Source organism: Scylla paramamosain, chromosome 34, assembly GCF_035594125.1.
Source record: "Scylla paramamosain isolate STU-SP2022 chromosome 34, ASM3559412v1, whole genome shotgun sequence".
In the NCBI taxonomy this organism is placed as follows: Eukaryota; Metazoa; Arthropoda; class Malacostraca; order Decapoda; family Portunidae; genus Scylla; species Scylla paramamosain.
In genome coordinates, this window is record NC_087184.1 from 9,117,720 (window position 1) to 9,135,219 (window position 17,500).

Here is a 17,500-nt window from a genome sequence, read left to right on the forward strand (position 1 = left end):
CTTTGTGCCAGACTCTATCAAAAGCTTTTGATATGTCTAAGGCAACAGTAACAATTTCACTAAAATCCCTAAAAGAGGATGACGAAGACTCAGTAAGGAAATCCAGAAGAAGTAGATCAGCCTCGACGGAAACCATACTAGCGATCAGATAGAAGGTTGTGAAGTGATAGATACTTAAGAATCTTCCTGTTAAGGATAAATTCATAAACTTTAGAGAAGTAGAAAATTAAAGGAATAGGTAGTTTGAGGGATTAGAACGGTTTACGCTTTTTAGGAATATGTTGAATGTAGGCAAACTTCCATCAAGAAGGAAAGGTAGGTGTTGATAGACACCAGCTGGAAGAGTTTGACTAGGCAAGGTGCAAGCACAGAGGCACAGTTTCGGAAAACAATAGGAGGGACCCCATCAGGTCCATAAGCCAACGATGGGCATGGAAAAACATCACTGCGAAGGATCCTAATAAGTAGCATGAAATAGTCGGAGGGTGGAGTAGAGGAAGGAAACAAGCACTGAAATAATCCGAGGTAGAGTTTTTAACAAAGGTTTGAGCAAAGAGTTCAGCTTTAGAAATAGATGAGGTGGCAGTGGTGCCATCAGATTGAAATAAAGGAGGGGAAGATGAAGAAGAAAGGTTGTTGATGTTTTTGGCGAGGTGCCATAGGTGTGTGTGTGTGTGTGTGTGTGTGTGTGTGTGTGTGTGCGTGCGTGCGTGCGTGCGTGCGTGCGCACACTACCTGCTTAAGCCAGTATATACTATTTCTCTCTCTCTCTCTCTCTGTCTCTCTCTCTCTCTCTCTCTCTCTCTCTCTCTCTCTCTCTCTCTCGCTGTCTCTCTCTCGTATGAGTTAGTAGGCTTATGTTGTCTCACGGACTATACTGTAAAGCTTACAGTGATGAAGTAATGGAGACAGACAGTGTTGTTAGTGCTTTCTCTCTCTCTCTCTCTCTCTCTCTCTCTCTCTCTCTCTCTCTCTCTCTCTCTCTCTCTCTCTCTCTCTCTCTCTCTCTCTTTCTCTCTTCTACACACCAACGGGCGTCCCACACTGTGTCGGATTGCACACACACACACACACACACACACACACACAGACACACACACAGAAAAAAGTACGAATAAAAGAAATCTAAACGCCCACTTCACAGAAACGTTGTGATACCCATCCACCCACACGTCCACACACGTGCAGAGAAAAATTCAAATATACTGTATAGGTAGGAGAAAAAAAAAATGTATAAGATCAAAGCACCCAATTCACTGAAACAATTTTACACACACACACACACACACACACACACACACACACACACACACACACACACACACACACACACACACGCACACACACACAGAGACACGCGTGGATCTGCCAAGCGGTGAGCGGGTTGATGTGCTGGTGATGGCGGCGACGTAGCTGTGCGCAGAGCGGAGGCTACTAGGTAACTGATGAGAGAGGGACACTGGGACACTCGACAGCTATGACGAGGGGTCCCGCAAAGGCAGATCAGTAATTCCCTAGACTCGTTCTGGAAAATCCCTAGATTGGACAGGAGTTCCTAATTTATAAATATTGACACATGTATTTACAGTAAAAAAAAAAAAAATACATATATATATATATATATATATATATATATATATATATATATATATATATATATATATATATATATATATATATATATATATATATATATATATATAAAAGTTATTGACTATTTCAGAGGGTTTTTTTTTTATCATTATACAGATAATATACTACAGTAACTACCGAAAATTCCTTTTTGACTGATTTCTCTCGAACCTCCCCTCCTCAAAAAAAAAAAAAAAAAAAAACAATGCTAAAATTTTCTTTTGATGAGTAAATTTCCCACCGACACACTCAGTGGTTTTAGTGAGACGAAACAAAGTTAGCCTTTCATAACCATACTCAGACAAATATTACAGTATTACAGGCACTACAGAATGTCATGACATCCTGTAGCTAATACGCTTACTATATAAGTCTTAATCACATTCCTGCATAACACTGAAGGAGCTACATTTTACAACTCACAAAAACACACAAAAAAACATAAATTTATTGTGTGTGTGTGTGTGTGTGTGTGTGTGTGTGTGTGTGTGTGTGTACTGTGTGCCGGCGAGGAGGGGTATGTAAACAAAATGGCAAGTGGCAAATGGGTGAGTAAGTTGAGCCCAAGGCTGAGGCGCTGACCCGAATCGCTGCACATGATTGGCAGAAACTTGTTGACTCCGATAGCTAATGCTCTCTTGCCCGCTGCTGTTTAATAACTGACTGATTGACTGACTGACTGTCTGATTGGTAGCGCTGTAGCATGGCAGTAAGGGAAGAAGGAAAAGGAAGAAAGGTATATGTAAACAACTGGAGATGTTAATGAAGGGTTTTAAGTTTGTTATTTCTTTATTCCGCTCTTCAGTTTATCTGTTTCATTTCTAATTCAAGGGAGGGAAGAGGGAGTGATATTTGGAAGTAGATGAAAAGTAGAAAAGAATAAGTAGTAGTAGTAGTGACAGGGAGGAGGCAGTAGGCATCTGCCGAAACGATAATTACTTCCAGTGAGGTCTAAAGCAATGGATCAGGGGGTGCTGTGAACTTATCATTAAACCCAGCTGTGACCTCACTGAACGTTTCCCTTTGTGCCTCATAACACAAGGGGATAATCACAGCCTGCCTTCTAAAGACAACTCTCTTCCTTTACACAAAACTACAAGCACCTAATTACATAAACAACCTTCACTCAAAATTCAAAATTATCATGGCGACTTCTACACCAGCCTCGGAGTCCCCGTCTGGGGAGGGGACCACAAATGTCCCCAGGTCGGACTGCTCTTCTGGTATCGACCCTAAGTGTCTTGACACCCCCCTCAACTTTTTCTTCATTAACTTCTGCAACATTCGCGATCTAAGATTTAATTTTCAATCTGTAGAACACCACCTCTCCTCTTCTAAACCTCATCTTTTTTTCCTTACTGAAACACAAGTGTCTGAGGTAACTGACAGTAACCCCTTTTCTGCTTCCTCCTACTTTCTCTATCCTCATTTTCAGTCCAAAGCTGAATGTTGCGTTTATGTGCGCAATGACTTAACCTGTTCTCGTGCCCACGCTCTTGAATCTTCCGAGTTTTCCACCATCTGGCTACGACTACAGAGTCACTCTCAAACTAAATTTATCTGTGCTGTATACCTCTCACCTAACTTCTCTGACTATAAGAAATTCTTTGACTACTTAACTTCCAAAGTGGAGCACATTCTGACTCTCTTCCCTTTTGCAGAGATCTCCATTCATGGAGACTTCATTGTTCACCACCAGCTTTGGTTTTCCTCTCCCTTCACTGACCATCCTGTTCAACTTTGCTATCCTCCACGACCTAGACCAATTGGTGCAACATCCCACTCGTATTCCTGACCGTCTTGGAGATACGACCAACATTCTTGACCTTTTCCTGACCTCTAATCCTTTTGCTTATGCTATCATCCTCTCTTCTCCGTTGGGCTCCTCCGATCACAATCTCATATCTGTATCTTGTCCTATCACTCCAATCCCTCCTCAGGATCCTCCTAAGTGGAGGTGCCTCTGGCGTTTTGCTTCTGCTAGTTGGGGGACCTGAGGAGATATTTTGCTGATTTTCCTTGGAATGACTACTGCTTCCGTGTCAGAGACCTGTCTCTGTGTGCCGAGAGCATAACAGAGGTGATAGTGTCTGTTATGGAGGCGTACATTCTTCACTCTTTTTCTCGACCTAAACCTTCCAAACCTTGGTTTAATACAGCTTGTTCTCGTGCTATACATGCTAGAAAGGTGGCCCAGAAAAGGTACTTAAGCCTTCCATCACCACTTTATATTTCTTCCAGGAACAATGCCAAGTCTGTTCTCCAACTAGCCAAAACTCCTTCATTAATAGAAAATGTCAAAATCTTTCAAGATCTAACTTCCCTCGTGACTTCTGGCATCTAGCGAAAAATATCTCCAGTAACTTTGCTGCTTCTTCTTTCCCTCCTTTATTTCAACCAGATGGCACCACTGCTATCACATCTATTTCTAAAGCTGAACTCTTCGCTCAAACCTTTGCTATAAGAACTCTACCTTGGACGATTCTTGGCTTGTTCCTCCCTCTCCTCCAACCTCTGACTACTTTATGCTACCTATTAAAATTCTTCGCAATGATGTTTTCCATGTCCTCGCTGGCCTTAACCCTCGGAAGGCTTATGAACTTGATGGGGGTCCCTCCTATTGTTCTCCGAAACTGTTGCCTCCGTGCTTGCACCTTGCCTAGTCAAACTCTTTCAGTTCTGTCTGTCAACATCTAATTTTCCTTCTTGCTGGAAGTTTGCCTACATTCAACCTGTTCCTAAAAAGGGTAACCGTTCTAATCCCTCAAACTACCGTCCTATTGCTTTAATTTCCTGCCTCTCTAAAGTTTTTGAATCTATCCTCAACAGGAAGACTCTTAAACATCTACCACTTCACAACCTTCTATCTGATCGCCAGTATCGGTTCCATAAAGGCCGCTCCACTGGTGATCTTCTGGTTTTCCTCACTGAGTCTTGGTCATATTCTTTTAGAGATTTTGATGAAACTTTTGCTGTTGCCTTGGACATATCAAAAGTTTTTGACAGAGTCTGGCACAAAGCTTTGATTTCCAAACTACCCTTCTACGAATTCTATCCTTCTCTCTGTAACTTTATCTCAAGTTTCGTTTCTCACCATTTTATTGCTGCTGTGGTAGACGGTCACTGTTCTTTTCCTAAATCTATTAACAGTGGTGTTCCTCAGGGTTCTGTCCTGTCACCCACTCTCTTCTTATTTAATGATCTTGTAAACCAAACTTCTTGTCCTATCCACTCCTACGATGATCATACCACCCTGCACTTTTCCACGTCTCTTCATAGACGTCCAACCCTTCAGGAAGTAAATATTTCACGCAGGGAAACAGAACGCCTGACTTCTGACCTCTCTAAAATTTCTGATTGGGGCAGAGCAAACTTGGTATTGTTCAATGCCTCAAAAACTCATTTCCTTCATCTGTCAACTCGACACAACCTTCCAGACAACTATCTCCTCTTCTTCAATGACACTCAACTGTCCCCCTCTTCTACACTCGGTTTGTCCTTTACTTATAATCTAAACTGGAAACTTCACATCTTACCTCTAGCTAAAACAGCTTCTATGAAGTTAGGTGTTCTGAGACGTCTCCATCAGTTTTTCTCACCCCCACCAGCTGCTAACTCTGTACAGGGGCCTTATCCGTCCATGTATGGAGTATGCTTCACATGTATTGGGGGGTTTCCACTCATACCGCTCTTCTAGACAGGGTGGAGTCAAAAGCTTTGTGTCTTATCAACTCCTTTCCTCTAACTGACTGTCTTCAGCCTCTCTCTCATCGCCGCAGTGTTGCATCTCTAGCTATCTTCTACCGCTATTTTCATGCTAACTGCTCTTCTGATCTTACTAACTACATGCCTCCCCTCCTCCCGCGGCCTCGCTGCACAAGACTTTCTTCTTTCTCTCACCCCTATTCTGTCCACCTGTCTAATGCAAGAGTTAACCAGTATTCTCAATCATTCATCCCTTTCTCTGGTAAACTCAGGAACTCCCTGTCTGCTTCTGTATTTCCACCTTCCTATGACTTGAATTCCTTCAAAAGGGAGGTTTCATGACACTTATCCTTCAATTTTTTGATTACCTCTTTGGATCCTTTTCTGGGACTGGCATCTTATTGTTTTTTTTTTTTCTGAATTTATGTTGCCCTTGGTGAGTGTCCCTCCTACATATAAAAAGTAATAATAGCAATTTTACATTCAAAGCACACAATGATTATGCTGTATTGCCACATTTTCTTGCTTTTCGTCATTTGCATGGGAGGCAGAAAATCTTTTATTCAACAGATTTATTTATCCTTGCCTGTGTTGCCAACCATATGTGATAACATCTAAAAGTTTTACGCGTTTTGTTAAGTTCTTACAGGATGATAGGTGGAAATGGGTAGGTAAGTTTCATGCTTGGACTTTGAGATGTAGGCCCAACGACTTCTTGCAGCTTCTCTTATTTTGTCATCCTCGCATAAGACGAGAAGTTTAATTTAGGAATCAAACAACTCACGCAAGAAAAGCACATAACGCCTGCCTTCTAATCTGATTGGAGCAGAGGAAACTTGGAATTGTTCAATGTCTCAAAAATTCAATTCCTCCATCTATCGACTCACACAACCTTCCAGATAACTATCCCGTCTTCTTCATTGACGATCAACTGTCTCCCTCTCCAACACAGAACATTCTCGGTCTGCTCTTTACTTATAATTATTAATTCCTTTTTTTCAGTTAGTCTCTAGAACGCCCTGCCTGCTTCTGATTTCCTTTTTTCCTACGTATGACCTGAACTCTCAGGTCACTTTCATGCAATTTGCGTGATCCTTTTGACCTTTTTTTGGGGGATTGGCACTCATTTTGTTGCCCTTAGCCAGTGCCCCTCTTGCATAAAAAAAGGTTTCACTTGGTTATTCAATCCTTTTGCTATTATTAATCTTTGGAAATTATACGCTAATCATCCAGCAGACCATTTTCCATATTTTAAAAGATTCCATAGAAAGCAGCGCAGCAGCAGCAGCAGCACCAGCAACAGTAGTAGTAATAATAGTAGTAGTAGAAATAGGAGGAGGAGTAGGAGGAAGAGGAGAAGGGGAGAGACTTGTGTAACAGGTAATAGGGTTCATATAGGGAGAGAGAGAGAGAGAGAGAGAGAGAGAGAGAGAGAGAGAGAGAGAGAGAGAGAGAGAGAGAGAGAGAGAGATGCATGGAGGGGTGCCACTGATTGAAGGGAATAACCACTTCCCTTGGAGGCCCTGACAGCGGCAGGAAGCGGGAAGTGACGCACCGTGCCGTCATTGGTCGTCCTTGTCTCCGCCGGTGCGCAAATTACACTTCCTTCATTAAGTGTTGTGGGCGCCGCCGCTCCTGGCCTGTGATTGGCTCCCAGCCACGCGATGGTGAATTGTTGTGTGTGTGTGTGTGTGTGTGTGTGTGTGTGTGTGTGTGTGTGTGTGAACAACATATGAACAACGTATAAATTTTTAAGAAATGTCCTTATGTGTTGTAAAGGACATATCCCAGGAAGGTTACCCAACAACAATATACGTAGTCTTGATATTTATTATTCTGATGGTTTCTTCAGTGTTCATCATTCAGACCACACGAGGATGTTTTTCTGTTAGCCTTATATTTTACGGAATGTGTCCAGCATGTATATAATTCTCTAGGTCATGCATATGGGCTCACTGAGCTGCTTGAAAGTTACTTAGAGCAATGAACCATATTATGAAACACTTCTGCCCACTGCCACTGCTTTTGAAAAGCTCTATTTGAAGACGCACGGGTTTTGTAGGGTGCTTTTTTTTATTTATTTATTTTTTTTTATGGCTTTAGTGACAGGTTGGCAAGATTTATACACTATTAACAGGAGAAACACTCTTGAGAACCTGGCTGATCATCTGTATGGCCTTTGAAATTAGTCGTGATGAGAGAACAACGCGTTTTGAATAGTGGCCAGTGTGTCATTCCACTGTAGTTCCCTCACTGTTAGCTGACTCAGGTCCCGCACACTTGTTGTGTATGAAGTGTCGAGTCTGGCACTTGTGACACGGCCATTGACTCGTGGCGCGCGACAGGCGATAGAGAGTTGTAATAAACGGCTTTAAATCCAAGTGGGGTCATGTAATTAGTTGGGTACCACAGAGATCAGTATTAGGGCCATTGTTGTTTTTAATATATATCAATGACTTGGATAGTGGAATTAGCAGTGATGTTAGTAAATTTGTGGATGACACGAAGATAGGTAGATTATTTAGGTCAGAATCGGATGCCATCGCCTTGCAGGCAGATTCAGATAGGATGAACGAATGGATGGACAGATGGCAAATGCAGTTTAATATCAACAAATGCAAAGTACTTAGCGTAGTTAGAGGAAATCCACACAGTAGGTATACAATAAACAACGAAACTGGTAGATTCAGGGTACGAAAAAGATTTAGGAGTTATAGTTAGCTCTGAACTCCGTCTAAGAAAGCAATGCATAGAGGCCAGAAACAGGGCAAATAGGGTATTAGGATTAATTTTTTAAGAGTGTTAAAAGTAGAAGGCCCGAAGTAATGCTAAAATTATATTTGGCGCAGGTCAGACCTCATCTAGACTACGCTGTGCAGTTCTGGTCCCCACATTACAGGAAAGATATAGGTCTATTAGAATCAGTACAAAGGAGAATGACTAAAAGAATACAGGGGATGAAGAGTATTCCTTATCAGGCGAGATTGAAACTGTTAAATTTACATTCTTTAGAGAGACGTAGGTTAAGAGGGGACCTAATAAAAATCTTTAAGTGGTATAAGGGTTATAACAAGGGGGGGACGTAAGCAAAATTCTTAGGATCAACAACCAGGACAGAACAAGAAATAACGGGTTCAAGCTTGAAAAATTTAAGTTTAAGAAAGAGAAAGGAAGAAATTGGTTCTCAAATAAGGTGGTAGATGAATGAAACGGACTCAGTAATAAAATTACTACTACTACTACTACTACTACTACTACTACTACTACTACTACTACTGCTAGTAGTAGTAGTAGTAGTAGTAGTAGTAGTAGTAGTAGTAGTAGTAGTGGCAGTAGTGTTGTTGTTGTTGTTATTATTATTATTATTATTATTATTATTATTATTATTATTATTATTATTATTATTATTATTATTATTATTATTATAAAACATTTCGCTGCTACTACTGCTACTACTACTACTACTACTACTACTACTAGTAGTAGTGGTAGTAGTAGTAGTAGTAGTATTGTTGTTGTTCTTATTATAAAACACATCGCTGCCATCATGCACGCCGCTGTCACGTGCGCAAGAGAACAAGACCAAGCAATGGAGAAGTACGCCATCATCTTAAGTCAAGTAGTCTTCTTTAGTAACTAATTTTCAGTGTGCCTGGCGTTTCCCTTCCATATCAAGTCCTAGATAAGCTGGCAATCATCAGGTTTGTAATGAGGTGAGTGCTGAAGTGCTGAGGTGTGAATGAGAACATAAGAACATAAGATAGACACTACTACTACTACTACTACTACTACTACTACTACTACTACTACTACTACTACTACTAGTATTTCTTCTACTACTAGTACTTCTACTAGTCTTCACTTCAGCCACAGGTCATGCGTTGGTAGAAACGACAGAGAAAAAGTAAGAATGGAATATAAAAGGAAACAAACTATGAAATAATATAAGAATTCTTCTTTACTCCTTGTTTTGCTGCGTACTGTGTGTTTTGAGATGCATCGTGTCCTTCACTCGTTTTTATCGTTTGGTGTATATATATATATATATATATATATATATATATATATATATATATATATATATATATATATATATATATATATATATATATATATATATATATACATTTCTTTTTTATGAAGAAAGGACACGGGCCAGGAGCAACAAAAATCCAATAAAAAAAAAAAAACCCACTGAAATGCCAGTCCCATAAAAGGGTCAAAGCAGTGGTCAAAAATTGATGAATAAGTGTCTTGAAACCTCCCTCTTGAAGGAATTCAAGTCATAGGAAGGTGGAAATACAGAAGCAGGCAGGGAGTTCCAGAGTTTACCAGAGAAATGGATGAATGATTCAGAGTACTGGTTAACTCTTGCGTTAGAGGGGTGGACAGAATAGGGGTGAGAGAAAGAAGAAAGTCTTGTGCAGCGAGGCCGCGGGAGGAGGGGAGGCATGCAGTTACCAAGATCAGAAGACCAGTTAGCATGAAAATAGCGGTAGAAGACAGCTAGAGATGCAACATTGCGGCGATGAGAGAGAGGCTGAAGACAGTCAGTTGGAGGAGAGGAGTTGATGAGACGAAAATCTTTTGATTCCACCCTGTCTAGAAGAGCAGTATGAGTGGAACCTCTCCAGACATGTGAAGCATACGCCATACATGGACGGATAAGGCCCTTGTACAGAGCTAGCAGCTGGGGGGGGGGGGTGAGAAAAACTGGTGGAGACGTCTCAGAACACCTAACTTCATAGAAGCTGTTTTAGTTAGAGATGAGATGTGAAGTTTCCAGTTCAGATTATAAGTAAAGGACAGACCGAGGATGTTCAGTGTAGAAGAGGGGGACAGTTGAGTGTCATTGAAGAAGAGGGGATAGTTGTCTGGAAGGTTGTGTCGAGTTGATAGATGGAGGAATTGAGTTTTTGAGGCATTGAACAATACCAGGTTTGCTCTGCCCCAATCAGAAATTTTAGAAATATCAGAAGTCAAGCGTTCTGTGGCTCCCTGCGTGAAATGTTTACCTCCTGAAGGGTTGGACGTCTATGAAAAGACGTGGAAATGTGCAGGGTGGTATCATCAACGTAGGAGTGGATATGACAAGAAGTTTGGTTTAGAAGATCATTAATGAATAATAAGAAGAGAGTGGGTAACAGGACAGAATCCTGAGGAACACTACTGTTAATAGATTTAGGAGAAGAACAGTGACCGTCTACCACAGCAGCAATAGAACGGTCAGAAAGGAAACTTGAGATGAAGTTACAGATGGAAGGATAGAAGCCGTAGGAGGGTAGTTTGGAAATCAAAGCTTTTTGCCAGACTCTATCAAAAGCTTTTGATATGTCCAAGGCAACAGCAAAAGTTTCACCAAAATCTTTACAAGAGGATGACCAAGACTCAGTTAGGAAAGCCAGAAGATCACCAGTAGCCTTGACGGAACCCATACTGGCGATCAGATAGAAGGTTGTGAAGTGATAGATGTTTAAGAATCTTCCTGTTGAGGATAGATTCAAAAACTTTAGATAGGCAGGAAATTAAAGCAATAGGACGGTAGTTTGAGGAATCAGAACGGTCACCCTTTTTAGGAACAGGTTGAATGTAGGCAAATTTCCAGCAAGAAGGAAAGGTAGATGTTGACAGACAGAGCTGAAAGAGTTTGACTAGGCAAGGTGCAAGCACGGAGGGACAGTTTCGGAGAACAATAGGAGGGATCCCATCAGGTCCATAAGCCTTCCGAGGGTTTAGGCCAGCAAGAGCATGGAAAACATCACTGCGAAGAATTTTAATAGGTGGCATGAAGTAGTCAGAGGTTGGAGGAGAGGGAGGAAGAAGCCCAGAATCGTCCAAGGTAGAGTTTTTAGCAAAGGTTTGAGCGAAGAGTTCAGTTTTATAAATAGATGTGATACCAGTGGTGCCATCTGGTTGAAATAAATAAATTAATAAATAAATTAATAAATAAATAAATAAATAAATAAATAAAATAAATGAATAAATAAAATAAATGAATAAATAAATAAGTAAATAAATAAGTAATAAATAAATAAATAAATAAATAAATAAATAAATAAATAAATAAATAAATAAATAAATAAATAAATAAATAAATAAATAAATAAATAAATAAATAAATAAATAAATAAATAAATAAATAAATAAATAAATAAATATATATATATATATATATATATATATATATATATATATATATATATATATATATATATATATATATATATATATATATATATATATATATATATACGGTATATTTATTTATTTATTTAATTCTTGCTTTTTTTTGGACATAAACAGCTTTGTCTTTAGGTCAGGACATCGTTGTGTGTGTCCTTGAGATGCAACTCATATTTTCTTGTTATTTTTATAACTGCAGTTTTTTTTTTATTATTTTACAGTTTTACTATTTAATTTTAAATGCCAACACGCCACTCTCCATTTCTGACTGTGATATCAGGGATCTTTTTTTTTTATTATTTTCTAATATTTTATCTTGTTTTGAGTAGATACGTGGCGTATTAGTTTCTTACCGCAATGTGAGAATTTTGTCATGTTCTCCTTCAGCTCATATAATTTGTTCTTGAGTAACAACGCGCACCACTGTAGTTCTTATCATGTTATTTATTGTTAATGAGATGGGAGAGAGTGAACAGAGTAAGGAGGGGAACAAACCAGAGAATGATTTGTTGATTTGTGAATTTGAGGCGCCCCTAATGAGCAAACACAACAATAACACCAACAAAGAAAATAGCAACAAGGAAAAGAACAACACCAAACAACAACAACAACAACAACAACAACAACAACTGTAACAACAGCAAGAATAACAACAACAACAGCAACAACATTAGTAACCAGGAAAAACAACAACAACAACAACAACACCAACACCAACACCAACAACAACAACAACACCAACAACAACAACGACGACGACGACGACGAAAACAACAATGTCATGCAACAGAAAAATCGAAATTCAAGCCAAGAAATGTAATAATCTTTGACACTAGACACGAGCAACAGAAAACGTTATCTGATGTACCTGAAGTTCGAGCGATTAAACGTGACCCTCATACAAACAGAGCTATCGAGGACGCACGACACCGAAGTAACCAGTTATTGCATACATAATCTTTCATGATAAAAAAAAAAAAGGGCGCATCGGGAGGAGGAGGAGGAGGAGGAGGAGGATAAACAAGCAATAAAGGATCTTTTTGGCTTTAAGTCACTGTTTATGAGGTGGAGGAAGAGGAAAAGGAAGAAGATCGCAGAAGAAAGAAGAAAGTAAAGTATGATGATGATGATGATGATGATGTTGTGAGAGAGAGAGAGAGAGAGAGAGAGAGAGAGAGAGAGAGAGAGAGAGAGAGAGAGAGAGAGAGAGAGAGAGAGAGAGAGAGAGAGTTATTTATGTGTAGGATGATATGAAAGGCGAGGTTGAATGTCTAGCTAAGAAATCACGGGGAAGAAACACACACACACACACACACACACACACACACACACACACACACACACACACACACACACACCATCCAGGTCTTTAGGGATGAGACGTATACTCGTACATCGAGAGAGAGAGAGAGAGAGAGAGGGAGAGAGAATGTTGTTATTGGCTCTACACTTAATGGCACTTTATAAACTTGCGTACAATAACAAAAACATTCTTCATAATCGTTAAAGATCAGAGAGTAGTTTTCTTGGTTTTCAGTGTGTGCTGAACTTTAATATTTCGGCTTCCTGTGTGTGTGTGTGTGTGTGTGTGTGTGTGTGTGTGTGTGTGTGTGTATGTGCGCGCGCGAGGGTTGCGAGTTAGATGGGAGGGTGGGTGTTCCCCTCTCTTTCGCTGCTCTCTTCCCTTCGTCTTGACCGACTCTCCCCCCCCCCCCCTCTCTCTCTCTCTCTCTCTCTCTCTCTCTCTCTCTCTCTCTCATACAAACGAACAAAATCATTTTACTTTATTGACGAAACGACGTAAAGGAGAGAGAGAGAGAGAGAGAGAGAGAGAGAGAGAGAGAGAGAGAGAGAGAGAGAGAGAGAGAGAGAGAGCATGAGTTTTGAGGCAAAGGTACGTTGAAGATAGTAACAAAAAATCAGCAAAATATAATGAAATAAAATCAAATAAAAAAAAAGAATGATGAAAAACGAAAAATGTGAAGAACAAGCAAGATAAAACCAGGAAGAAAAGACCAAATGCAAATAGAGGCAGAGATAGAAGAGAAAGTGATGACGCAGTAGAAGAGGAGGGAGGAGAGGACATGGAGAGAAGAGGATTACAAAGGAACTCGAATGGGTAGAGTGACTTGAGGAGGAGGAGGAGGAGGAGGAGGAGGAGGAGGAGTGCCAAATGTCACTTTCCCTTTGATGATATAAAAAAAAAAATAGAAAATGGAGAGGAAGAGAGAGGAACTAAGGAGACAAAAGTAGAGAAACGACGATTAAAGATTGCTACAAAAAAAAATAAATAAATAAATAAAATAAAAATAAATAAACAACATAATAACGGCTTGTATCCAGAATGTAATTAAGAAAAATTGTCCTATTTTTTAAGCACAAATTAACTTTCAGGTGTGCTGTCCTTCACGACGAGAACTGCCTGACACGGAAAAGCAAACAGGTAGACGGGCGGCAGAAATTATCACTAGGTATATAACTTTTTTTGAGATGAGAAACTTCGAACACGTCCAGAATATAAACGTTCTGCTTCTCTCTCAAGGTCGGGTCACTTCTCAGAACCATCCATTGCCTTGCACGTGTGAAAGTACTTAAGGTAAAACAAGAAGTGAGGCAAAGTGATCGAAAAATCTCTTGCGCGCCACAACCACCATCGTAGTAGTAATAGTAGTTTTTGCTGCCACAATGCGACAAGTGGATAGGAATTAGACCCGTTTCCTTGACCCATTAGTTTATTCAGTTACGGTCAAACCTGACAAGAACGATTACGAGATCGTAAGTACGTATATTGGTCAATACGCAGACTATAATTAATAGCAACAATTACATTACTTACGGTTCACAACGTATATAGTGTCTCAACATCGAAGCCTATAGAACAATGTTGTGTCATCAGCTTACGTATTCGGGGTACTTTGCCGTCCGTTAATGCTGTCCTCGACACCTTCAGATGTAAACATCGGGCCTCAGTACCATCCTACACCATAGCCTCGCTCTACTTCATCTTCACTACTAGCAATTAACTATTTCCTTCCTTTATATGACCTTACGCCTCCTGCGATTACGCCTTCTGGCGGTAACCAGTGGTAGTAGCAATAGTAGTAGTAGGTTGTTGTTGTTATTTGTGAGGCTTTTCTTCTCATTCCTGCTATTATCTTCGGTCATCCATCATCATCATCATCATCACCACCACCACCACACACCACCATATTTACTTGAACTGCGTTAGATGAAGGGGACTTGCAAGTCATCTCCTTTAGAGAGAGAGAGAGAGAGAGAGAGAGAGAGAGAGAGAGAGAGAGAGAGAGAGAGAGAGAGAGAGAGAGAGAGAGAGTTATGTATGTGTGTAAGATGATATGGAAGGCGAGATTAAATGTCTGTAGCTAAGACACACACACACACACACACACACACTCACACTCACACACACCATCCAGAGGGTCTTTAGGGATAAGGCGTATACATTCTTCCCAAAGGTGCACTGTGAGTACGTACCGAGAGAGAGAGAGAGAGAGAGAGAGAGAGAGAGAGAGAGAGAGAGAGAGAGAGAGAGAGAGAGAGAGAGAGAGAGAGAGAGAGAGAGAGAGAGAGAGAGAGAGAGAGAGAGAGAGAGAGAGAGAGAGAGAGAGAAATGTTGTTATTGGTTCTACACTAGATGGCATTTTGTTTTTTGTTGTTGTACGCAAATTTATAATCTTCATGTTCGTTAAAAAACAGGCAGTAATTTCCTTGGTTTTGAGTGTGTACCGAACTTTCATATTTCGGCTTCCTATGTGTGTGTGTGTGTGTGTGTGTGTGTGTGTGTGTGTGTGTGTGTCTGTGTGCGCGAGGGTGTGTGAAAGGATGGGAGGGTGGGTGCTCCGCTCTCTTTCTCTACTCTCACTTCGTCTCGACCCACGCCTCTCTCTCTCTCTCTCTCTCTCTCTCTCTCTCTCTCTCTCTCTCTCTCTCTCTCTCTCTCTCTCTCTCTCTCTCTTAAACAAACGATGATCTTACCTTATTGACGAAATGACGTAAAGGAGAGAGAGAGAGAGAGAGAGAGAGAGAGAGAGAGAGAGAGAGAGAGAGAGAGAGAGAGAGAGAGAGAGAGAGAGAGAGAGAGAGAGAGAGAGAGAGAGAGAGAGAGAGAGAGAGAGAGAGAGAGAGAGAGAGAGAGAGAGAGAGAGAGAGAGAGAGGTGGAGGGAACACAGGAACACAAAGAGAATTAGGAAAGGGAAGGAAAGGATGAAGGAAACACGCTGTGCACTGTTTCACTTCCTTGCATCGAGGTGACTGGCGGGTCGAGAGAAGGAGAGATAAGAGTAAGGGACAAGGGGGAGGAGGTGGAGATGGGGGAGGAGGAGGAGGAGGGGAAGGAGGAGGAGGGGAAGGAGAAGAAGAGCTCTCAAGTCTTCTTCTCTTAATACTTCTCTCCCTTTCGTCTGCTGTACCTGCCTGGCAGAGAGAGAGAGAGAGAGAGAGAGAGAGAGAGAGAGAGAGAGAGAGAGAGAGAGAGAGAGAGAGAGAGAGTAGTAAATTGTGCAGATACTAGGTTCTTAAACGGATTTTTACTGGATTTGTCATCAGGGTGCCAATAAGGATATTACAGTAAAAGGTAATAATATTTTCTTAGTGTGTGTGTGTGTGTCTATGTTTGGGGTGGACGCGAAATGAGCTTGCACGGTCACACCACACTATTTCACACACCATGAAATTTTCAGTGTCACCAGTAAATATAAATAATCAATATCACCAACATTATTATTATTATTTTTTTTAATGTTGTTGACATTTCTCTCTCAGTAATATATTTTTCGCGTGTATTATTCCTTTCACTAAGTGGAATTTTACTTGTATTACTTGTAGTTAAAGGAATATAGTCACGGTGTATATATTCATGTAGTTGAAATTTCTAAACAGGAAACTTTACATCTCACCTCTAGCTAAAACAGCTTCTATGAAGTTAGGTGTTCTGAGTCGTTTCCGCCATTTTCCTCATCCCCTCTCCCATCTGTTAACTTTGTACAGGGGCCTTATCCGTCCATGTATTATGGTTATGCTTCACATGTATTGGGGGTTTCCACTCATACCGCTCTTCTAGACAGGGTGGAATCAAAAGCTTTGTTTCTTATCCACTCCTTTCCTCTAACCTGACTGTCTTCAGCCTCTCTCTCATCGCCGCAATGTTGCATCTCTAGCTATCTTCTACCGCTATTTTCATGCGAACTGCTCTTCTGATCTTACTAACTGCATGCCTTCCCTCCTTCCGCGGCCTCGATGCACAAGACTTTCTTCTTTCTCTCACCCCTATTCTGTCCACCTCTCTAATGCAAGAGTTAACCAGTATTCTCAATCATTCCATCCCTTTCTCTGGTAAACTCTGGAACTCCCCTGCTTGCTTTTGTATGTTCACCTTCCTATGACTTGAATTTTTCCAAGAGGGAGGTTTCAAGACACTTATCCTATAATTTTTGACTAACGCTTTCGACTCTGCACGCGGACCGGCACCTCAGTGGGCTTCTTTTTATTTTTTTGTCGCAATTTTGTTGCCCTTGGCCTGTGGCCTCTCTTACGTAAAAAGAGTGGTTAACCCAAGAATGTTTTAGCTGTCAGCTTTTTTATGGCGCCACAGTTTCCTCTGGTTGGCAGTCAGTCCTCGGGGAAGTACTACGTATAGACACGGTGTGTTGTATCCGCCACCACTGCCTTACAACACTGGATTAATATTGAAGTGCTTAGGCTATATTTTCGTTTACCTTCATCACGTGAGAACCAAAGAAACTCACCAAGCGTGATTTTGCCTGCAGTAGAGAGGTAAGGACTAATTTGAATGACCAGAGCTAAGTAACTACAGTCGCAGCAGTTTGGTGCTGGGTTTTGTACTGCGTCTTGTACTTGATGGCGATGAAATTACTCCAAGAGCCGGTATCTGTTTTTACCCTCGTTGCAAAGCAGCAACAACTGTCCCACTGAAAATAAACTGTTTGAAGCCATATCATT

At 40.7% G+C, this 17,500-nt stretch overlaps 3 protein-coding genes across 5 annotated transcripts in view; 1 reads left to right on the forward strand and 2 right to left on the reverse strand.

Annotated features, from left to right (window-relative positions):
• The window catches only part of LOC135090114 (beta-alanyl-bioamine nonribosomal peptide synthetase ebony-like), a 78,129-nt gene extending 62,558 nt beyond the window's left edge, over positions 1 to 15,571 (reverse strand). The window contains exon 1 of one of the 2 annotated variants that reach the window (XM_063986469.1): positions 15,517 to 15,571. The gene's annotated coding sequence lies outside the window, so the exon portion shown is untranslated. Of the gene's footprint in view, positions 1 to 1,341; positions 1,400 to 15,516 lie in introns of those variants that run through there. The other variant, XM_063986468.1, reaches the window with a different exon arrangement.
• Positions 1 to 17,500, reverse strand: part of LOC135089961 (beta-alanyl-bioamine nonribosomal peptide synthetase ebony-like) — a 41,604-nt gene that overhangs the window by 23,482 nt on the left and 622 nt on the right. Inside the window, exons 2-3 of the mRNA XM_063986148.1 lie at positions 17,287 to 17,301; positions 1,348 to 1,442 (exon numbers count right to left, since the gene is read on the reverse strand). Of these exons, the coding sequence (XP_063842218.1) occupies positions 1,348 to 1,442; positions 17,287 to 17,301 (110 nt within the window). The remainder of the gene's footprint in view (positions 1 to 1,347; positions 1,443 to 17,286; positions 17,302 to 17,500) is intronic.
• Positions 1 to 17,500, forward strand: part of LOC135090115 (putative inorganic phosphate cotransporter) — a 49,603-nt gene that overhangs the window by 7,078 nt on the left and 25,025 nt on the right. The gene's annotated exons all lie outside the window — the stretch shown is intronic.